Raw genomic sequence first — 25,651 nt, 5'->3', positions numbered from 1 at the left:
GAGTTAAGTAGCATTATCCCATCCATTTAGGGGAAAATTCAAATTAAAGAGGTGAAATATCTTATCTAACATGAAGTAATCATGTCACCAAATATCAAATCCTATGCCTTTTCCATTCATGTCTGAATGTTTTCACTCATAAAATCGCTTAACTTTTCATGCATGTGACTAGCTTCCTCACTGGAATTAACTGCACAACATGAGTAATACAGAAAGAACTGTGCTAGATGGTAAAGACACAAATATAACATAATTATTGACCTGAAGAATAATTGCTAAGTCTCTTACATCTCTTGGCGGGAAACCACATATTATAATTTTATGTTTCCTAACAAAGCTAAAAATTATCTAATTGTCTAAGGGATCCCACAGTGAATCAAGGTATTACAGACAGAGACAGTAATTTTAGGGTGAGTGGTTTTTACTAACTTTTCTGCAGCCCATTCTGGTGTGTTAATGCAGTTGATCTGTGGGAGGAAGGTAGTGGCGATTATTCTGTTTTCATGGGACAAGTCCTCCTGAGAGCTTAGAAAATGATCTATTCATCCTCCTTCTGGCAAAAACATATTCATTCTAAAGTTCTAGATTGATTGGCATCTTCTCTGTGAAGACTCCCGCTCTTTCCACAGAAGAAAATCATTCCTTCTTTGAGGTTCTGTATTTTGCTCCTAATCTTGTTCTACAGCAAGTATCACATTATATTCAGGTGCCCTCTCATTAGCTTCATAACTTAATATACATTGGCCACAGTGATGGCTCCTCATAAGGACAGGCCCGTTCTTTGCTCTCCTGTTCTCAGGGTCCCACACAGTCTAGACATAAATTGACATATTGACAGTACTACTCAGAACAGTTGTCTGAGTTAATGTTCTGAAAAGTAGCAATTAAATAGTTACCTCTTCAGAACACTTATGCAATTATCAAGACCATATCTGTTCCAGAGAGTCTTCCACTGTAAGGAAGAATGAGGATCATAATGTCATAAATCAAATGCATGTGCTTTTTCCCCCTTCACACACACACACACACACATCTCCAGTGTACAAGTTTGATATGTGTGACTTCACCTTTAATAGATCAATATCCTTCTGAACAAAACAACAACAAAAAAGAATACATTTTAGCGAGCTTGTGTAGGTCATATGTTCCTGATGAGCAAACACAAAAACTATCTAAATATAAATATCATATATTATGCTTCTCTATACATGTCTCATCTTAAAGTTAATTTTTTTTTAAATAAGAATCTCAGTCTTAAGATAACCTGTGACTGAACAAAATTAATTTCTCCCTCTGGAGGAGCCTGGTGGGCTGCAGTCCTTGGGGTGGCTAAGAGTCGGACACGACTGAGCAACTTCACTTTCCCTTTTCACTTTCATGCATTGGAGAAGGAAGTGGCAACCCACTCCAGTGTTCTTGCCTGTAGAATCCCAGGGACGGGGGAGCCTGGTGGGCTGCCGTCTATGGGGTCGCACAGAGTCGGACATGACTGAAGCGACTTAGCAGCAGCAGCAGCCATGCTATAAACACACAATTGCCAATTCTGGGCCTCGATTATATGCCCCGCCTCAGACACAGGCCAGTAGATAAAGACTATAGTGTGCTTTGCCTTGGCAGGTCCACAAAGTGTTGCATAAAAGAGGCTTAATCAGCAGTCATGCTCCTCACTGAAATAACACTTTTATGACAATAAAGAATTTAAAATTTTCTTCAACATCTCATTAACAGGATAACACAGGAACATACACACCATTTTATCTCCATTTTACTCACGTAGCACCTCTGTGGTCCACCCAAAAGTATGCACCTCGTAAGTGGCAACAGGGGCTAGTATACAGGTCCCTAAAGGCCCATGACCCTCCTACCATCCTGAGGGAAGGACAAGGGGCCTTCAGTGTGCTTCCATTTCCACAAACGCTGCTACGGAGGGTCCTGAGCTTCAGACTTCAAATTCAATAGAAAAAGAACTACAAAGTATACACACAATCTTCAAACACTGCCTGATGATTTTCCATTCTTACTCTCTCATCTTGCCCAAACACATGCAGATTTTTTTTTGTCCCAGTGGGTTGCTGATGAGGGTAATAACTGACCAGAGACCCTTAAATTCATTATTGAAGTGACTGCAGCATAAACTAAGTGGGAGGTAATGCAGTTTGGTTAATGTAGAATGAGAATTTTAAGGATCATTGTAGGTTTTCATGGATGATCATAAACATGGACAAAGGTTCAAATCATTCTCCCCTTAGAAAAAGGAAAAATATTGATTACTGATGATGGGGGCGGGGGAAGTGGGTATCAATTTAACTGAACAATAATCGCTAACATATTTTAAATTCTGTGCTAAAAATATATTATAACTTTAAAAATTACCACAGCTTGCTGCCTCATTAATGTACTTCTTTTTGAAAGCAGAAAAAGCTAAAAGTATATATTCATGGGTTTTTAGCATTTGAGATGTATGTAGTTGGGACTAGGCAATTGTGAATTAATATTTTAACATAAACGTGCAAACCTAGTTTTTATAAACTATATTGTATTTATTCTTTTTAAAATGTTATTAGCTTTTTTGAGATAGAATTTTCATACCATAAAATTTATGCATTTTAAGTACACAATTCAACATTTTTAAGTATATTCACAGAGCTGTATAACCACAGCAATCTAATTTTTATACATTTAAATTACTCCCCAAAGCAAACAAACCTAGTTTACTCTTAACCAGAAGAGAATCAAGGGATAAAGCCATTTTACTTAACTACTGTAAGAGGTGATTCAGGAATTTATGGAAAATCTATGTATGACTTATTTAGGCTGTGAAGTGTTAACTTGAAAAGTTAAATAACAGTCATTTAAAGAGCAAGAAAACAGATCCCCAAAGTGGTCTATCTGACAAACTCAACTTGTGGGATCAGTTCAGTATCTTTAGGTTGAATTCAAAAATAAATAAAAACATCCCTTCTTATACTTGTTATCAGCAGGAATAGAGCAGTTTTTCTAGCTCAGCAGACCTAAGAGTTTTTATTAATGATTCCAAAGATAGCTCTAGGGTCACAAACAAGAACCCAAAATGTTTCAGAACCACTTGCTGTAATGTTATGATGACAAATTTCAATATAAAGCAACACAAGTAAAAATATCTAGCAACAACAGCATTTTAAAAGAATGGTAAATGAAGTGAGGATAAATAAAATGAGTCAATCCAAGTATTAGTTAAATCAGTTCCTTCTTTTGTCCAACTTTTGAAGATTTAAAAGTTTCTATGCTGTTTTACCTCCAGATGTCAGCTTTTACATTAAGAAATCTGATTTGCAATAGCCTTTTAAATAAACATCAAAATGAAGCCTTTAAAATAGGAACCCACTAATCTGTTCAAAATGGTAAGCGTAAGACTTATGCATAGGTTTCATTGTACAGATATTATTTAAATAGATAACATTTTATTAAAATTGGCATAGATATGAAGAATAGATCAGACTATGTCCAGGAATTTGTGATAATAATGTCTGTTGACAGTTAGCCAAAGATTAAGAATACTTTGTTATAACCTTATTATGATGCTTTCACAACTCAGTACTCTGGTGCAGGTCTAATTTTATTGACAATGACCTAGCACTTGGCTACATTGACTACATAGCATCATCCTTCAGCAGCAAGAATTTTCAAAAGTTTGAAAAAGCCCTCAATTTCTGCAACTTCCCTCAGTCATAAGATTTTTCTGAAGGTTTAGAAAGTCCCCAATTTCTGAAGCTACCTTCCCAAGTTATATTTTCCAAAACCAACTTAACCACAGCAAAGAATGACCAAGCAGGGCATCTTAAATGCCAGTAAGAAGACAAGTCACAACTGCTTTTCGGCTAAGCTACCAGCTCACAACCATCTTATTTATTATATTTCTTAATTCATTTATTTTTAAATTCTCAGGAGATCTCCTAAATATTTTTCCAATATTATAGACATTAACATGATATGATCACAAATCTAGTGAGGAATGTAAATTCCTTCATGCAATTTTTAAGGCAGATTTGCCATCCATTACAAATATCACTTTTTATGTGGTTGTCATTACTTGAGACATTGAAGCCAACTCCTTCATTATCCCTAATTATGTAAATTTTGATCACGAGCACTGAACACATAGCACACCAAAAGGTAAAAAATGCAAGAAATACCTCACATCTTATTTTGTCCATTTTCCCTGTCCTCCCCTTAAGCTTAACAGAATTGCTCCTCTTAGAGCAACTTTAACTGGTTTACAATTTATCCCCTTTTCTTTCTCCTGCCAGATCTCTGGAGGAGATGTTAATGGGTCTAGTAATGGTTTAACAGACAACAGAAGAAATAACAAAGAAAAGCTAAAGGTGTGAATACTCCGCAAGCTGGAGTAATCAGGTTCTGTATAGCTGAGTTAAGGAGATATTCAAGCGAGAGACCTCACTGATTTTGGCTCAGTGAAGACAAACAGGAAAACATACCTGCTTGCCCCGTGGTGACACTGACAGCCGCAAAGAGCCTCTGGGATCGACTCAAGTCAGAAACTCCATTTACAGCTTCAACTTCAAAGGTGTAGTTAGCGTGGGCCAGCAGGTCCATGACAGTGACATAGTTATCCTCTAATCCAGTCTGCTGGGGCATGTAGCCAATGTTACTCCCACAGGGGACGCATTCGCCCTGCTCCCAGCTGCAGCGCTTACAGAGTACCCGGTAGGTCACGTCGTTTCGCCCCCCATTGTCTGCAGGGGGACTCCATTCCAAGCTCACTGTGGTTTGGTTGATATTGAAAATGAGGTTCTGCGGTGCAGATGGAGGCCCTTAGGAAACCAAAAGTAAGTAAATGAATAAACAAAACTAGTCAAAAACAAACAAACAAACAAAACGAAAGGATCCACATGGAGCATTAAGCTAGCGGCTCAATTACCACACAGAAAACTAGCTGAAATGCTTTCTTTCACATAAACATTTCACTACCTTTCCTAGACAAACCTTATAAAAGCCATCCTGAATTCACTTGGCAAGAGGCTTTATTTATCTTCCATTTTAATATGTCAAAATGAAAATAGGATAACGACTGTCTTTGTAGTTTTGCCATGGTCTTTAGCTATTTTTCTTCCAACCAATTAAAAAAGAATAGCTAATGCACCTAAAAAAACAGTTGTGCAGTTGTTTAAAAATAGTTTTCCTTTTAACCATGTAAGAGAGAATACATCTATTCATTCTTAATGTGCTCAAGAATGATTTATAGTAATGTCTGGAATTGGCTTTGGATTTGAGTCTCTCAAACATTCATTCATTGAAGCACCAAGATGTGAGATTTGCTCTATTTAGTGATGGAATTTTAATTCAGAAACCATTACTTTTTAATTACATTTCACAGCCATGCAAGACACAAATAATTTTTACATTTTATTTGTTATTCCTATTGGATATATGTGTAAAATATGATTAAAATGCAAGATCTGGGAGACATGAAAACTACACTGATGATGATGTAAGGTGTATTTATTTTATATTATTGTTTAGCCTTATTGGTTTATGGAAAGTTTGTAAGTGTTTAATAATAATTAAGAATGTACTCAGAAATTTCAGGTTTATCTCAATGATGTCACAATCCTACAAACAAATGGAAGGGGTCTGAAAGTCTTTATTTCACAATTACGAACTTACTTGTGCATGCCACATATGGTGGGTCAGATGGAGCCCTGTAATACCCATCCTCACAGTCACACCTTGAGGAGCCTTCTTTATCAGAAAAACTGTGAGTTGGACAACGAGAGCACTGAAGATCTTGAGAGGAAGATTTGTAGAACCCACGGCCACAGGCTGAGAATGCAAAAGAAAGTGAAAATAGAAACATGAAAACAAGCAGACCCTTTCTGAATTTTAGTAATTTTTAGCAAACAATAAAATATGAAATCTGATTTCCAAATGTGTTATCATCAGACTCAATAGAAACCTAGATTCTAATAAGAAATTTCTAACATACTCTTTTTATATCTGTAGCCATGTTTCCTGAGAACTATCAATAACTATAAGCCCTAAGTCTCTAATTAAACAGAAAAAAAAAAAAAATTGTAAGAACATGCCCTTTATGGTATAATTCTACAATTCTATTTAGTGTATATCAGTAAACCTACTTTACAATACTACATTTTAAAGCAAAATAATAAAAACCAAGTGATACAGCAAACTTGGACCTGTAGTTGGCATCAGACCAAAATCTAGAGCCCAAAACTAAACACAAACATAATTTATTTAGACAAAATCTCAGCATGGTTAATTCAGGGGAACTTTGATTTCACTAATAATTAACTTGCTTGTTGATTTGCATTAACACACTTCAAAGTTCTGTTTTCTTAATCTAATACAGCTGTAAATTAAGTCTTTATGCGTGAATACGGTTCTTAGTGAAAAATATTAAAATCATTTTATGACCTGACTAGAAACAATAGTGATGCAAACATTTTTATCTTAAAATGATAGAAATGTATTCCCCCTACCAATTTTCAGAAAACTTCAAGATATAATTTAAGTTCTAAGGCAGTCTGTTTCCCACTCAGCAAACTTCCCTGTTACTAAAAATAATGAAACCCTATGGATAGGAGAAACCTATTCTATCAGAAATAAGGAGAAAGCCATTAACTACAAACAGGTGATGACTCTCCTCTACTGGGAAAAGTTAGGATAGTCAGAGCAACTCAGCCATGCTCTCAGCAATGAATAGACAGGCACCCAAAGATACCTACCACCTTCCAGCGAGTTTCCCTTACTCACTTAGACTACATGTTACAAAATCAAGTAACCTGGAAGAATTTACTATCCCCAGACATTTTACATATTTATCTTCAATTAAAATTTAGCAAATTCAATTTTCTTCATTTCAACATTTTTAAATTAATTGATGGTACCATACATTGAATATATTAAAGAGATTCAATTTGCCCTCCATATTTATTAAATGAATATCTCTTTAAGTTTCAGTGACCTTCAAATTTAATGGAAATTAATAAATCATATCTATAAAGAAAAATTACTGAATATTTAACATAAATTCAATTATAACTTCTATGTATTAGATTCAAGTTTATTTAATATTCTCAACTTGGGCATTATTCAGCAGCATAATCACATTTTCACTCATGGGTGGGAAAAACAATCCTATCTTATTAAGAAAATCCTATCTTATTCTCCAGAAAAAAAAAAAGTTAAGTCATTCTACACTTTTGCTGACATGCTGAATATTTAATACATAATTTGGTGCAATTAAGAAATCCAAATTATCTTTTAAGCTTAAAGAAAAAACAAGGCTGTTTTATATGAACAAGATAGGTATTTTAGATAATTTAAAGATATATTATATTGTGATAGATAACTTAAAGATTTGTGAACAGAACTACCATCATCTCTATGTAAATATATGATCCACTTATGCTCTCAGAAGCCAGTCTGCTTTTAGTTGGCCTCCTCAATTCCTACAAGAGGGAAACAGTGGCAAACGTATTAGGCCAGTAGATGAATGCATCTTCACATGTTCTTGTAGCAATTACTACAAATCTAAAACACAGAACAGTGAGATCCATTATGAAATAATATCAAAAAACACTTCAAAATGTTTCTAAAGACATGACCTTGCCACATAAAAGACTGGTTAACTGGTAGGATAAAGGATTTAGCATGGATTTCTCAGGCTGGAAATTCCTGTAAGTATGCACTGTATCTTGCTCCACGTATTATCTGTAATTCAGTGATCAGATAGAACATCCATAATATAGAGAATGCAATGCTTTATTCACAACCTACAGCTTGATAACACAAAGTCTCAGAGAATTAAAAAAGAAAAAAAGATAAAGACAGAGAGAAGAGGTGTATGCTGATAGTCTTTGATGACATTATGTGTATTTGTTTACTTTTTACAGAGATAGGAGGTTAGGGAACAAGGAAATGGACACAGTGGCACCATGATTTAATATCTACTAGATAAGATCAATGTTTAACATCTACTGGGTAAGCTTTTTCCTTTTCTTTTTTTAAAAATTTTGTTTCTATTCCCAGGTCATGCTAGTGGTAAAGAACCTACCTGCCAATGCGGGAGATTTGAGAGCCCCTGGTCAGCAAGATCCCCTGGTCTAGGAAATGGCAACCCACTCCAGTATTCTTGCCTGGAGAATCCCATGGACAGAGGAGCCCATAGCGTCACACAGAGTCGGACACTTAGTAGGCAGGTAAGACCAAACAAGATTCTACCAGGTAGCTGGACGCCTATCAATTCTGGAAGCCTTACCTTATTGTTGGTGCTCAGTCACTAAGTCATGTCTGACCCTTTGTGACCCCATGGCTATAGCCCGCTAGGCTCCTCTGTCCACGGAATTCTCCAGGCTCTTGCCTGGAGTGGGTAGCCATTCCCTTCTCCAGAGGGTCTTCCCAAACCAGGGATCGAACCCGGGTCTCCTGCATTACAGGCAGATTCTTTACTGTCTGAGCCACAGGGACACCCAAGATCAAACCAGTCCATCCTAAACAAAATCAGTCCTGAAGATTCACTGGAAGGACTGAAGCTGAAGCTCCAATACTTTGGCCACCTGACGCAAAGAGCCGACCCATTGGAAAACACCCTGAAGCTTGGAAAGATTGAAGGCAAAAAGAGAAGAGGGCAGCAGAAGATAAGATCCTTAGATAGCATGACCTACTCAAGGGACGTGAATTTGAGCAAGCACCAGGAGATAGTGAAGGACAGGAAGGCTGGCAGGCTGCAGTCCACAGGGTCACAAAGAGTCAGACTTGACTTAGCAACTGAACAACGAGGTAACGCTGCCAGAACCGGTAGGCAGCAAGCTACCCAGTGGAATCTCCTGCAATTCTCATCCTCCTGTTGCAAAGAAAGGCTTCTAACTAAAGGCTCACTCCCACTTTTCTCACAAATAAGGAGGACCATTTCTTGCTCCACTTCCATGATTTGTAGAAGTGTAGAATATGTATGGTACCTAATGTAGAGAAATGTAAAACCCTTATCACTCAACTTTCAAATTACATTAAATTCTGTTACCATTTTAGCAGATGGGAAAACAGATTTGAAGCAAAGTTAACATGAGTTCCTCAAATAATTCCATTGTCTAGGTTAAAACTGGATTTAGAACACAGGACTGATACTCAACCATATGCTATCACTTCAGCCTTGACTGCTGAATGAGCCAAAGTCTGGCATCTATTCAATGTGTCTTAAAGCTTTAGCATCGCACAAATGAATTTTCAGTGGGTACCTACTGTCTTTTAGCATATCCTTTGACTATTTAAAGCATTTACTTTAATTTAGAAAATGGTGAAATAATATCCTAGCTAGCACACCTTCCAGAAGAGGTGTATTAAATAGATCTTTTCAATTTCACTATGAATTTTTGGCACTGAGGATGCCTGCAAAATGATAGAGTACATGCATGGCCATCATTAAATAGATAATGAGAGAAGCAATCCCAGAAAAATGTGGTCATAAAAGTCTTAGCATTTTTTTTTTGAAGTATTATTCTGTTTCAGTTCAGTTAATATTGAAAATAATAAGTTGTAACAAGACGGCTTTCACTCACCCTCTAAGGAAGCCATTAATTTAAATTTATTAAAAGTAAGTATAAAATCTTGGGAGCTACAGCATGAAGAGGAAAGCCAAGAACACAAGAAGACATAAGCTGTATCTCTTAGGATAGTAGTTTGAGCAATTGGGTGGTAAAAAGTTTCAGAAAGAAGTAACAGATGCTCATAAAATTAAAATTTCAGATAAGATATCTAGATGAAATAGCTTGAGTAAAATACTCAGGAAGAGAAACTGGGGTGAAGTGATATACCTGAGATTTAACCACTTAAGGAAGACTTAAATGAGCTCTCCAACTGCTCCCAAAAGCCTATATAGAAATAAAAGCAATTTCTCCTTTCTTATAAACGCACCTTGTTTTCCAAAAAGGTACTAGTAAAAAAGTTTTTCATGGTAAATGCCTTCTGAAACCTCCATCAAAGATAAATTCCCTTCATACATAATGGTGAAGTATATAAGAATAACTTTCTAGGGATTGTGCTACAGTGGTTTTACAGTTTTTTTCCTTCTTTTGTTTCAATTCTCAATTTGGTCAACAGCATTTGAACTCAAAGCAGACTTTAATTAAAATAGTGTATGGCTATCATAAAATTAGTTACAGCAAGAAACATACCATTTTAATTTCCTGCCTTTCAATAATTTTGCTTTTTTAACTGAACATTGTTTTAAGGTAATGTTTTGCTGTATTGATGAAGACTAGGAATATGTATAAAATTTGTTTTCAATATTCAATTACTTTTTAAAAAGTGATACTTCACCAATTATTTTAGTAACAGTATTTTTCCATGTCACCACAAAGACTTGCCTGGGACTGATTCTTTGGACTGTTTTTTCCTAACCAGTAATGAATGGGCCTCCGTGAATAAAATAACATAAGTTCATTAATCCTAGAGCTAAGAACCGTAATCTTGTCAGATTTCATATACTAAGCAAGTTTTTGCTTAGCTAGTTGTTTACGTGGAAAACCACCGAAGAAAATCTAAGAAGTACATGAAACTTCTGTTTACTAGACAGTGACAAGATTTTCTACTGCAATATATATACACTAAATTACATTACAGAATATATTTCAAGATCTGCTTTACTGTCTACAGTAATGAAGTAACTGTAACATTATACTTAACTTCAATTTTTTTTAAATGAGAATATCATCTTATATAACACAATTGGTTCAAATAATATTTGGGATTTAAATTCTTAAAAAAACACACAAACTTTATAAGTAAATTACTTAAGAGCAATAAAATTCTGAACACAAAGATATAAGAGAGTTGATATGAAAGACTTGTATTCTGATTCTTGATTAAACTCTCCTAACAACAGCACATTACATAGTTGTCTTCAATGGATTGCAATTGTTGAAGCAATGGGGTGCTAGGCCTTTGAATATACACTTACATGAGGCAGTTTGTGCAACAGTCAGGGTACTGGTGTAAACAATTGTTTGTTCTCAATGAACCATCCTAAAGACCATTGTAAAAACCACAGACAAATTTCCACTCTTTAGGTGGAATTAGATGAAGTGGAATGCTTTTTTTTTTTTTTTCTGATCAAGGGTGCAGATACTCAGACTTGCCCTGGTGCATGACTTACAAGCATAAGTTTGGGAGATATCCTAAATGATTATACTTCTAAGGACATTCTCCCACAAAATGGTTATTCTAGAAAATCCACATACTTTTAGATTTCTAGAGCCAAGAATGATTCCCTTGACCTTAATGGGCACATTTTTTTTGAAATCTTAAACTCCACCTTTAATTTCAGACATAGCTGACCCCATCCTAAACCTTCAGGCACTGAAATTCTACGCCTTAGTGGGCTGTCTTCTATGACTGAGCATGAGGTGTGCTTTGAAAAGAAACTAGTCTTGGCACTATTAAAAAAAACTGAATCATTATTAAGGTTTTTATATTTCTATATTTTAAAACCTTTCCAGGTGCTTAGAATCATCATCCTGGAGGTTCTATGTCTTTTCTCAGACTATCAAAGTCTGGAAAGAATGCATGTTAATAAGATATTCCCACCATAAAATTGATGAGGGAAATAAGATTAGATATTATTGAGAGTATAATAAGTTGAAATTTTAAAATAATTAAAACTTGACATTCATTAATAAGTCAATCAAAAATTAGGCAAAGAATCTGAACAGATATTTCTGTAAGGAACATATATAAGTGGCCAATAAACACACAAAATGATGCTCAAGATTATTAGTCATCAGGGAAAAAGAAATCAAAACTATACTGATAAACCACTTATACCCAACAGGAAGACTATAATCAATAAGACAGCTAAAAGAAGTCTAGTGAGGATATGGAGGAATTAGAACTCTTATATACTGCTATCGGGAATATAAAACAGTACAGCCCCTTGAAGAAAACTGGCAAATCCTCAATAGTTTAAACATAGTTATCATGTTACCCAACAACTCCACTCCTAGGTATGTACCCCAAGAGAAATGAAAATATTTACTGACACAAAAACTTGAATATAATTAAATGTTTACAGCAGAATTATTCATCATAGCCCCAAATGTGGAAACAATCCGAATGTTCATCAACTAATAAATGAATACACACAATGGAATACTATTCAGCAATCAAAAGCAGCTAAACTTGGATACATTCTGGCATGACCGAACTTTGAAAACATTATGCCATGTGAAAGAATTCGGTCACATCGATCTAGTCACAGCAGCAAAGTGTGTGCGCTCAGTCCTGTCCGACTCTTTGTGACTCCATGGACTGCAACCTGCTAAGCTCCTCTGTCCATGGAATTTCCCAGGCAGGAATTCTGGAGTGGGTTGCTGTTTCCTCCTCCAGTGGACCTTCCTGACCCAGGGACTGAACCCGCATCTCTCACATCTCCAGGACTGTCAGCTGGGCCACCTGGGAATCCCAGTCACAAAAGACCATATACTATATAATTCTGTTTACATGAAATATCCAGAATAGGCAAGTCTATAGAGACAGAAAGTAGATTAGTGGTTGCTAAAAGCTGGGACATTGAGAGGAATAGAAAGTGACTGTTAATGTGTACAGGGTCTCTTTCTGGGATAATGAAAATGTTCAAAAATTGATTTGTAGTGATGGTTGCACAACTCTGTAATTATACTAGGACTTCCCTGGTGGTCAGAAGGTAAAGAATCCACCTACAATGTGGGAGACCTGGGTTCAATTCCTGGGTTGGGAAGATCCCCTGGAGGAGGACATGGCAACCCACTCCAGTATTCTTGCCTGGAGAATCCCCAAGGACAAAGGAGCCTGGTGGGCTTCAGTCCATGGGGTCGCAAAGAGTTGGACCTGCTGAGTGACTAAGCACACCCATAACTATACTAACAAAATATTTTAAACTGTTAACTGCAAGGGGTGAGTTGTATGGTATGTACATTTTATCTAGTAAAGTTGTTTTGCATAATAAAATCCATTGATAATGCAATTTTAACCTGAACATTTAAGTAAGCCAACATTAAGAAAAAATACCAAATTTTATCTGTCAAAAATATGTTTGCCTTTCTAACACATATGTTCTGTATTCATCTATTTTTATGCAGCTATATTTGGGTGTAACAAATTAAGCAAAAATTTTTTTAAAAAAAGGAAAATATATAATCAATATATTTTACCCATTTGCTAACTTTAGAGTTTTATAAGAATTTATCTTTTATCTGAAGACTAGCAATTTTATCTGAATAATTTTATAACTTAGATACCTATCAATATGAAGTTATATGTAGGGGGATTATATACAAAGTTAGTTTTGAGTGAATATATGAATAGACTTTAAACATTCTTGTTTTTTACCCACATTCACTGCGCCAGACAAGGGCTGGTTTCCTTTTTACTTCCCATCTCCTTCTCCCAAGAGCTAACTGAATACAACTAGGCTTAGCTTCCTCAGTTCTCACTCTGATTCCAGACCTGCGATTTTAAGCACAATTAAACTTTTTCTGAAGGAATTATATGTATGTGTCTGTGTGTAAAATATGAGGCTTTGCAGATGTTTCCGGCCACAGTTATACAGCTGCAAAGAGTTTATTAATTATGAACTATAAGTGGATTGTTCTGTAATTGAAACTTTCTGGGCCTTAATATTATTGGAGAGTCTACATACGTACATAGGGATTCTAATGAATGCTGTTATTTTATTTATTGCAGATGGACATTCAATTTAGGAAAAGCTAGCCTGTTTCCATAGGAGCTTTCAAATATTTGTGTCATATTCATGTCTATGCTTCTCCACGCAAAGAGGAGTGCACAGCTTGCAGAAATAGTACTCCCACTGCTCAAAGTGCTGACCTCATCCGGGATGGACAGATCCAGAATTTGTATTTTAATCCTATTGACAGTGCCTCAGTGGGAATAATTACAAAAGTCTGTCTGAAAGCCAGACCTCCTGTCATTGACATGCTATGATTTTTCACATTGAGAATGAACAGTGGGCAGGGAGGATAAAAGCAACGTGATGTAACAAGTATATTACAGCTTGTGAATCACCATCCATATCACCTCACAACTAACTTGTAAGAATTTAGAAATGATGCAGAAAAATAAAGTTTGATATTAGGTGCTCAAGGGCTGAAAATAATTTGGGGATTTTTCTCAAACTAAAAAGAAAAACTAATTTGGGGGAATTATAAATATATATATTATTTATTTGTGTTATTTGAGTAATTAATGTTTTACTGATTCAATATAGTGAATAGGAAACATAAAATAAAAACCACTTAAAGATTTTATTTTTAAGATTTAGACTGTAAAGAGAAAAAAAATTAAACAGTACGTAAATAGCTTTTTTCTTTATTAAATTTTCAGTTTGAAATATGCTAGGAATTTTGCTGAAGTCTGGTATTAAAACACTCTTTACTACACCAGAATCTCACCCTAATTCTGACCTCATTGCCAAAACGATTTTTAAAAAGAGGGAACAAAAGAAGTCAAGTTAGAATATTAAAAATGTTTTCTCTTATTCCCTATTCTCAAAAGAGAAATGGATTTTAACTCCAAGAACTGTGTTCAAATCCACTCCACCATTTACTGGCATGCAGTTTAGACAAAGAAATTTCACATTCTCAGCTCCAATGTCCTCCTTTCCTCGTTATTAATTATTAACAGCTATAGACAATAGTTTCCCCCCCACCCCAATTTTCAAAAGGTTGTTTTAACAACACACTAATTGGTTACCTAGCTGTTAAACGCTAGTGCAAGTGTTTTCATTGACATGCTATCTGTAAAAACACATATATTTCTACCACCATCACCACCCCAAAACCGCACGTACTAACTCACACCCACTTAGTCTTTCAGGGGAGCCTCAGCAAGAGAGGGAAAGACAGGTTCTGGAAGGACTGTCCTGCCTCTGCGTGCATCCAGACAGGCCGCGGGCGCTGCGGCAAGGATGTCTGCGCTCAGCCGTTCACCTCGGCTGTCCCTGAGCATTGCTGCCAAACCCTGAGTGTGTCCCAGACACAGGCACGTTCACTCGGGTTCCTGCCGGTAAGGATCCAGAAGTGGAATTTCTAATTATGTAAATTACTTAACAGTCAACTCCCATAAAGAGAAAGATTCAAAATGAAATCAGGCCCTTCTGGATCTCACTCAGTATTGTCCTCAAAGATCCACCGAGAGATCCACCTACAGATAAAAAACACAAATTAATTGTGAAGTCTCAGGATTTAGTAACCCCACTGGAAATGAACTAAAATAATCCTAACCTTAATTCACATCTAAAGCAAAATAGTGTAATTATGGAATTCCCATGGGCGAAAAACACTTAAATTAGGGGAGGCCAGCTACCCGAACAATGTATTAGTTATTTGTAGTAACTAAAAAAAATATAGCCTATTTATGACACAGTATTACTGCATTCTACTAAAAGATTTCCTTGAGGGCATGTCATTAAGAACAAGAGGCAGCAATAAGTTCTCAAACAGCAATTGGTGTTGGGAAGATTCAGACAGGGGATACAATTTACTCTAGCATTTATGCCACTGTAAAGCTTATTTTCAAATATTTCTCTTATAGTTATTATGATATCATACTTTTTGTAATTTGTTTTTATTATTCATTCCTTTTATGCTAAATCACTCCTCACAGTTTTGAAAATAGCAAGAAAAGTCAGATAATGTAAGTTCTATACGCAAAACATAATGTAAAGTATAAAAGCAAGAATTCCTCTTTTGAAAGCTCAATATTTTTGTTTCAACACACGAATGCGGGATAAGTCACTTCAGTTCTGTCCAACTCCTTGAGATCTTATGGACCATGACCTGCCAGGAACCTCTGTCCGTGGGATTCCCCAGGCAAGAATACTGGAGTGGGTTGCCATGCCCTCCTCCAAGGAATCTTTCTGATCCAGGGATCAAACCAGCGTTTCTTAAGTCTCCTGCATTGGCAGGCAGATATTTACCACTAGTGTCACCTGGGAAGCCCTGTTTTAACTCAATCATATTAAAAAAAGAACATTGCTTAAAAGATAAAGTTAATATTCTAAAAGACGGGCATTGTTAAATTCATCATATAGGTCTCATTCCAACAGTCTTGAAAAAGCAATACTACTTGTTCTTTATATAAATTATGAATCTGACTTCCTTCTAGCATGTACTAGCTGTGTGACCTTTTTCAATTTGCTTAAGTTCTCTGAACCTAGATTTTCCATATCTAAAACAAAGAAATCTAATAAGACTACTTCCAAAGATTGTTGTGAATGAAAGTGCATGATTCATGTGAAGAACTTAGCACAATGCCTGGTAGAGAATAAGCACTCAATAAATAGTAAACTATTATAGCTATTTCACAATGTCAATTTCCATGTGAAGTTTTTTTCCTTCCAAAGACAGACTGTTTTTATTTCATGTGAAGTTTTGATCCCGCTCTGGCTTCTACCACTGGTAAACACTGAGCCACTTCCCCATGACCAGATGTATATGCAAATAAGAAACATGAATTAATTGTTAGGCAAATAGAGTCCTGTTATTCATTTATTCTCTCACAAAATAATTATTGTTTGCCTACTCTTTGCATTGTGCCAGGTACTGGACCAAAGTTATATCTGATAAAAGACAAATATGATGATCTCTCAATACTATATTCCTTTTTGAACTAGCATCAAATGGCATGAATAATTATGTTAATTATGTGTTTAAGCTAATTAAATTTCTGATTTTTCATAGGAAATCACCTATGTAAATTATAAATATTGTACCTTAATTTTTATCTTTGACAATGTACTTAATTATCTTCTATTTCCATGCTGAACACAGACTCAAAAGTCACCTTTCCTGCCAAAGCTGTAGCATTTCATCAATGTGAAGGGAAAAAACTACTCAGTGTACGTGGACATGCAGGAAATGTGTGTAAGTACATATTATTGACCAATTATATTTAAACTGGAGAGCTATTTGTGGCAGTTATTGACTTGTTTTTCAATGAGGCTAATAGTGATCTGGCAATATGAGGATACTCTGTAAAGACAGGTTATTTCACATTAAAAAAACTTCAGGTGGACAAGAAATATGTATATACATACAAATGTTTGCGATTCATTATATTTAACAAAATGAACATTTTTAGTTAAATTCAAAGAATTAAACTTAGATTATATTGTGAGCAATTCATCAATAATTGAACTTTCTCCTACAATCTATTTAAAACTATAATTATGCAGAAAAAGTTTGCAAGATCCATAGACAAAATGAAAAGAATTAATATCACCTTGATTTCTTAAGAACAGACTTTCCATTTCAAGCAGCCTAAGATATGGGCTTTTAACCATCAGTTTTCTGCAATAATTTCAATAATGATTAAAACAAAATCATCAGTTAAGGCAATCTTTCTAGCTATTTCATGGAGACTCTTTTTTTTCTTATTTAGTCAGTTATAAAATGTGGATCAATACTAAGTCTTGTGAAACAAATTACCCTAAAGCAGTTTAAGGCAATTTAAACATGTGGGGAAATAAATAATCATTTCTATTAGGTCGTGGAAAATTTTCTGAAGATCATAAAGAAATCAGTTAACCCTGAAGCAGGACATTTTAAAAAGATGCATCAGGACAATGAGGAGATTCAGTCAATCCTTAATTCTCAGAAATAAAAGAAAATAATAGGCAGAATAAGTCCTTACAACAAATAATGTTGTTGAGCTCAATCCTTTTCTCAAAACAGGAGCTAGCTATACACATACACAAAAAGAAATAGACACATACATATACATATATATGAGATACACAGAACTGTCAGAAAAACAGAATGGTTAGAGAGAAACAAAACAGCAAGAATTCTCTAACTGGATACCCATACAACTTCTTAATAATAGAAAACTAGTTAGTTGCTAATTTTTATATCTACACCAAGCAAATAATCTAGGTAGTTCTCTGGTGTCCTATCCACTTTGCAAAAAGATAATGTTGGTACTACTAGAACACTACTTAATGTTTCTTAATAAAGTCTTTAGAAAAAGCTGTGTTAGATATGTAAAAATACATTCTAACTACTTCAGTTCGTTTTTGAAGAATAAGTAACTCATTCTTTATGAAACAATTAAAAACTTTACTTCCTCTGTATTTCCTGACCTCCTAAAGCTACGTAGGAGGCAGTATAAACTGGTCACAATTGTGGTATTAATACTGCCATAATTATTTCTTTCTGTGTGTCTCCTCCAGCCCACTGTGAGCATCTCAAGGACAGGGATTATATTATCCATGGATCCCAAAACCACAGCACATTGCCTAGTACATAGCAGGAGGTTAACCTACATTTATTGAAAGAAAGAATCTTTATTCATCTTATAGCAGTATGCATCTGATAACTGTCATCCCACTTACCAAAGGTTAATTCACTGACACCAGTTAGTAAATTTTTCATAGTAATCAGACCACTGGAAATGACGTGATACATTCTTAGTAGAATGTGGTGCCGTCTTGACTATACCAGTTAAAGGAGACATTTCATGGACTTGCACTCATAAGTTCCCTATTATACTGTACAGGGAAACAATTGCACATGTTTAGATTAATGCACTAGATGATTTCTAAAATGATTCTATGAGCATCCTTAACATAGTAATATGAGTAAATGTATGAATTAGGTGTAACATATTTATTTTTTATTTTTTGGTGGCTCTGGGTCTTCAAGGCTGCTTGCAGGCTTTCTCTAGTTGCAGTGAGCAGGAGCTACTCTTCATCGCAGTGCACAGGCTTCTCATTGTGGGGGCTTATATTGTGGGGGAGCAAATAGGTGCACAGCTTTAGTAGTTGCAGCATGCAGGTTCAGTAGTTGTGGCTCACGGGCCCTAAAATGTTCAGGCTTCAGGAGTTATGGTACACTGGCTTAGTTACCCACGGCATGGAGAATCTTCCTGGACCAGGGATTGAACCCAAGGCCCCTGCATTGGCAGGAGGATTCTTATCACACTGTACCACCAGGGAAGTCCAAGATGTAACATATTTTATAAGAGTATAATCAAAATCATTTTCTTTGAATATGGGAGAGGGAAAGTTGAAGGAAGAGCAACTGCTAAGTACTAAATTATAAATCATGACAAAACTTTCAATGTAGGGCAGTTTTTCCAGACCAAACTCTAAAGAATAACAGACCCCTCATATTCTTAAAGAATAACACTTTACTTTAAATATATGATCTATTCAAACTCAAAACCAAGAATATTCTAGTTTTAGATAATCTAGAATTGCCATGTTCTAAAGAGTACATAGAGAACAACAGACGGGTTCCAAATAGGAAAAGGAGTACCTCAAGGCTATATATTGTCACCCTGCTTATTTAACTTATATGCAGAGTACATCATGAGAAATGCTGGGCTGGAAGGAGCACAAGCTGGAATCGAGATTGCCGGAAGAAATATCAATAACCTCAGATATGCAGATGACACCACCCTTATGGCAGAAAGTGAAGAACTAAAAAGCCTCTTGATGAAAGTGAAAGAGGAGAGTGAAAAAGTTGGCTTAAAGCTCAACATTCAGAAAACTAAGATCATGGCATCTGGTCCCATCACCTCATGGGAAATAGATGGGGAGACAGTGGAAATAGTGGCAGACTTTATTTTGTTGGGCTCCAAAATCACTGCAGATGGTGACTGCAGCCATGAAATTAAAAGACGTTTACTCCTTGGAAGGGAAGTTATGACCAACCTAGACAGCACATTAAAAAGCAGAGACATTACTTTGCCAACAAAGGCCCATCTGGTCAAGGCTATGGTTTTTCCAGTGGTCATGTATGGATATGAGAGTTGGACTGTGAAGAAAGCTGAGAGCCAAAAAATTGATGCTTTTGAACTGTGGTGTTGGAGAAGACTCTTGAGAGTCCCTTGGTCTGCAAGGAGATCCAACCAGTCCATCCTAAAGGAGATCAGTCCTGGGTGTTCATTGGAAGGACTGATGCTGGAGCTGAAACTCCAATACTTTGGCCACCTCATGCGAAGAGTTGACTCATTGGAAAAGACCCTGAAGCTTGGAGGGATTGAGGGCAGGAGGAGAAGGGAACAACAGAGGATGAGATGGCTGGATGGCATCACCGACTCGATGGGCATGAGTTTGAGTAAACTCCGGGAGTTTGTGATGGACAGGGAGGCCTGGTGTGCTGCGATTCACGGGGTCACAAAGAGTCGGACACGACTGAGCAACCGAACTGAACTGAATTGAGAGAGTACACAAATGCTTTCACTTCTGCAAGTAACTTTGAATTAGACAGGCCATCTTTAAAATAAATTCTTGTAATTAACATTTCTATTGGAAAACACAGAAATACCACTGATGCCTTACATTATGAAAAATGATTTCAATTTCCAACTGGCTCTTTTAAATTTAAAAAAACAATTACTGTAGAGTAAGCAAAAAGCTAATTTAAATACAATGGGATATTGCATTTTTTGTTTTATTATGAGTGCAAACACATATATACATTCACTTAACCTTCTGTACATTTGTGTTATTCCATTCAATTTCATATATCTCAAATTAATTGTTTTGCTTATGACCTATGAGAAGAGCATCATGATAAAACTAAGGGTTAAAGCCTATTTATACGTACATATAATATCGCAATTTTTTCAAGTCTAAACTTAATCCCAACAGAAAAACTGGATAAAAACATAAAGTACCTTAACATTAAAGTGATTTCAGGGAATGTAACATCAATACTACAGAGGATCAAACAACACATATATGCCTACAGATGTCAACCTGAAATAACTGAGAACTTTAGAAGTCAAATACTGTTTTCTCATAGAAAAGGATAATATTGTAAATGAAATATCTGTGGAAAGCTCTTACAAAGAAAAGAATAAAAAAGAATATAATGATTGATTCTATTGCCATGCTAATGGCACTATAGTATTACATGCATGTGTGTGGTCAGGGTGTCCGAGTCCTTGCCACCCCATGGACTGCAGCTCCCCAGGCTCCTCTGTCCATGGGACTTGTCAGGCAAGAATACTGGAGCGGGATGCCATCCTACTCCAGGGGATCTTCCCGACCCAGGAATCGAACCTGCATCTCTTGCATTTCCTGCATTGGCAGATGGATTCTTCACCACTGTGTCACCTGGGAAGCCTGGATATAATATTATATACTGAGAGCTAATAATACATTAAATCTTCTTAATTAATTAGAATCAAATCATCTCAAAACCTACATATAGGTGTGGAAATATCAATCTATACTAATCTGAATTCAGATAATATGAAAGGAAGAAAATCAGTTCAAGAATTATATCCAAGTCAAATGGTAAAGAACATACAGAATAAAAGCAGGTGACAGACTGTGGAAATTTACTGTCAGAGATGGAAACCTGGTGGACTAGGTCAGACAATATTTTGAGAATAATTTTTTTCAATATTTAAGTTGAATTATCTTTTGAGTAAATGTTTAACAAAAGGCTGATAAGAATAGTAGTTGTATCTATGTTTAAATTAAACAAAATATCTAAAAGCTAACGTGTGACTGACTCAGTCCTATGTAATTTAGGGAATAATTAAAGGTATGACTTTAATTGCAGGTGGTTAAGAATCAGCCTGCAATGAGGGAGACATGGGTTCAATCCCTGGGTTGGGAATATCCCCAGGGAAGGGCATGGCAACCCACTCCAGTATTCTTGCCTGGAGAATCACCATGAACAGAGGAGCCCGGCAGGCTACAGTCCATGGGGTCACACAGAGTCGGACACAACTGAAATGATGAAGCAGCAGCAGCGAAGTTATGACTTAAAAACCACCTCTGTGAGTAGATGTATGCCAAAGGGAGAATGATGGCTACAAATTTTCATGTGCATCTATTTCCTGTCGCTGTAATTAACATACAACCTATGACATGACTAGGGGACTTCCCTGGTGTCTCAGTGATAAGGAATCCACTTGCCAATGCAGGAACAGGGGTTCCATTCCTGGAAGATCCCAGGGTGAAGGAAATGGCAACGGACTCCAGTATTCTTACCCAGGAAATCCATGGACAGAGGAGCCTGACAGCTTACAGCCCAGGTCCCAAAAGAGTCAGACATGATTTACTGACTAAACAAAATAAATATGACATGACTGGATCAAAGGTGATCCTTGCCACATGTCAACAATTACAAAAGGAGAGAGTCCAAACCCAGGAAGGAATAATCCTTCTGCTATTTTTGAAAAAGGTTATTTTGTAGTTTAACTTAGTAGTCTTTTAAGAGTCTAAACGGTGAAGTTCTTCAAGCTACAGATACTGAAGGATATTCTAGCCCACAGGGTCAGTAAAGTTCTAGGATTTTCCCAAAATGAAATTCTTCTCTTATCAATTTTCTCTTATGAATTTGGTATAACACTGATTTCTCAGCTGTTTATCACCACATATTATTCCACAGTATTATTTTACAGAGATAGTTTAATTAGTGAGCTTGAATGACAGTATCAAAATTAGAGTTATGTTTAGCTCTCAGGATTCCCTCATGTCTCCAAAGTCATTCTCTAGAACCACACAGTTTTAAGCTTTATCTGTTACTCTCCCTGTTCTTTTGGCGCAGTCCTTTCTGAAGGATCACGAGTTTAGCATCAGCACACCATTTATTAATGGATTAATATACGGTTGCATGTAGTTTTGTGAAAGGTTAAAAAAATTTACTCCAAATTTCATTTTACATATTAAACCAAAATATGAAGGAATAAATCCTTTACAGTACACCTCAGTGTTTTATTAGTGCCCCCACTATTAACTTCTAAAGAGAAACAGCATAACTATAAGAAAACTTTATCAAATGCCAGAAGAAATAATAAGAAGGTAGACTATTGAATTCCTAATAGAAAGAAAGCACATGAAGTTTCACAGAAGTATTAAAATAGAACATTACTTTTATTTTTTAAGATTCATGCTCAAATTTAGAGAGATTTATATCATGGCATTAGGCATGTGGTGCTGAACTTCTAAAAGGATATTCTTTACAAATAAATTTGCTAAATTTTCAAACCACACCTGCTTAGTAACACCGTATTTAACCTCTGGTTACTGGGCTTCCCTGGTGGATCAGACAGTAAAGGATCTGCCTGCAGTGTTGGAGACCTGAGTTTGATCCCTGGGTTGGGAAGAACTGCTAGAGAAGGAAATGGTAACCCACTCCAGCATTCTTGCTTGGGAAATCCCATGGACAGAGGAACCTGGTGGGCTACGGGCCACGGGGTCACAAATAGTCGGACACAACCGGGCAACTGACACTTAGGCAACTGAGTCCCTCCTCTCTTTTCCCCTTCCTATAATTAAGCACTTACAGATTCAAAATCTCCATCTTTATATCTATCCCTATCTATCCATTTACCCATCTATTTTTCTCATCTATCTATACATCTAACTCATTCTAGGTACATGATACTATCACCACAATCTTACAAGACGGTCATCATATTCTTCCAAGTAAACGTAACAATGTTAACTTCATTTCCTTTATATTTCACAGGAATTTGGTCCTTTGAAGCTTTCCTTCCTAGTGTCATGAAATATTAAGCAAGTTTTTATTACCACCCAGGATATGTTGCTGCGTTAGGTATATTTATATAGGTTGCAATTCTATTGCCAAAATAGAAAACATTTGTATATGTGAATATGTACTGATGGCTAAGGAAAAGTTTATAGAACAATAGAAGATAGCCTTTAAAAATGCATGCTAGGGAGCCAAACACCTTGAATTCAAACCCTAGGTTCAAATGCCAGAGCTACCACTAGACCACTGAACCAAAAAGTGCCTAGAAATAATAAAAAAAATTTTCCTAATATGATTGCTGTGTTGGTTAAATTAAAGAACTTATGACCATATTTAACACATATTTGGTACTCTGAAAACATCAGTTAATTTAATTATCATTATGTTAACATAGTAAAGACAACTATCTTTTTTTTTTTAATTAAGATAATTTTGCTTCCACTAAAATATACAAAAACTTTTGGAATATTCTCCTATATTTTTGCAAACAATCTGTTCAAATGCATCATTTTATAAATCCCGTAACTTAATGTGTAAAAGTCTCAACTTAGTCATTTCTTTAATAGTTTCAACAACTAAAGAAATCATGTATATCAGATTCTTTAAAATAACATTATTCTAAAAAAGATCTTCATCTGAAAATTAATATATTTCCCCTTCTGCTCTTTTGGTTTGGATAAACTTACTTGGTTTAATATGCTATTTAGGTGGAGACAGAACTCTGCCCTATATTTGACAATGAAGGGATATATACCAAACACACATTTCAATCTTTCCATGTAATAAAATAAAACAACATAAGACAGACTGATAAAAACTGAGATTTGAAGTCAAGAAACGTTCTGATATCTTACAGGAAGATATGATAGATGAAATATCCATTGAGAAAAAAGGGGGGTAGTAATGAAAAAAGCATAGACTTCTAAAATCATACAACATATTTTTTTCAGGTCAGGTTAAGCTTTTTATTTGCTACCTTTAACAGGGATGTATGCATCCATATACAATTTAATATCAAACAGCTTTCCAACCACATCTTCCAAGCCTGCCAATGTTTTTCTAAAGACAACAAAGAAAAATGAAAGCTACCATTTTCTTCCTTCAAGACTCCAAAACAAAACAAACATTAAAAAAAAAAAAAAAAAAAAAAAGCACAGTATTTTAGAACTTCTGTTGCTTTATTTCTTAGCCAGTATGCCTAATAGAACTTTCACTGCAAGAGATTCACGATCTATAGAGATAGGGCAGGTTGGACAGAAAGAGGTGCACCCTTCTCCTAATTAAAAAGTCTGAAGATAACAAGAGAAAAGAGAAAGAGAGAGACCACAGTGCAGAAGCATGCTTTACTGTCACGAGCAGTAATCAAGTGACAAACTGTGGGTTCATTTTCACATAATGACACAATATCGGGAGTTGCAGCCAAACAACTGACATGGGATCTTTGAGAAAACACAACTGATCAATGATGTATGAAAACAGAAGGCGGGAGATGCTTCTCCCACCTATAGGAACATATGTGGCTGATTTTTGGAAAAATCATGTCCTTCCCTTATAAGATAAAAATATTCAGTCTTCCACCTCGATGCCTTTGAATAAAAAAAGACTTATTTACATAAGTATACATACACCCTTGTAACCGAATGCTTGCCTATGGGCCCCAAGTCAAAGACTCAGGCAGGCATACATTCTCTCCTTCCACTTTTGAGGAAGATCCTCAAAATGTAGATTCATTTCCTTCCCCTTCTTACAGTCCCATTCTTATTCTACTCCTTTGGTGTCTTTGCTTTCTGAGATAAGTAGCCACAGTCCTCACCACTCAACATGACTAGCAATATCTGGAAGTAGTGACATTGGTCCTTTGCATTTTGCTAATAATCACCAAATAAAGATCTAGAAGTAATTTACCAGGGAATTACAAGACTCCAATATATTACAAGGTTTTCCTATCTACGGCATAGGGAAATAATTTTCATTTCTCCAGGGAAATACTTCTCAAGTGGGGGTGACTATGATCCTGGGGAACATTTTGCAATGAGTGCAGGTATGTTTTTATTAAGATAACTAGAAAGGGTGGTGCTGTTACCAGCACATAGTAAACAGACATCAGAGATGCTCCTCAACCT

General features: G+C 35.9%; 1 protein-coding gene across 2 annotated transcripts in view; it reads right to left on the bottom strand.

Moving 5' to 3' along the window:
- EPHA7 (EPH receptor A7) overlaps nt 1–25,651 on the bottom strand; it is a 201,692-nt gene that overhangs the window by 129,232 nt on the left and 46,809 nt on the right. For both annotated transcript variants that reach the window (XM_061131699.1, XM_061131700.1), the window contains exons 4-5: nt 5,665–5,820; nt 4,476–4,811 (exon numbers count right to left, since the gene is read on the bottom strand). In XM_061131699.1, coding sequence (XP_060987682.1) covers nt 4,476–4,811; nt 5,665–5,820 — 492 coding nt within the window. The remainder of the gene's footprint in view (nt 1–4,475; nt 4,812–5,664; nt 5,821–25,651) is intronic.

Source organism: Dama dama, chromosome 28, assembly GCF_033118175.1.
Source record: "Dama dama isolate Ldn47 chromosome 28, ASM3311817v1, whole genome shotgun sequence".
Classification (NCBI taxonomy): Eukaryota; Metazoa; Chordata; class Mammalia; order Artiodactyla; family Cervidae; genus Dama; species Dama dama.
This window is presented reverse-complemented; position numbering and strand designations above follow the sequence as displayed.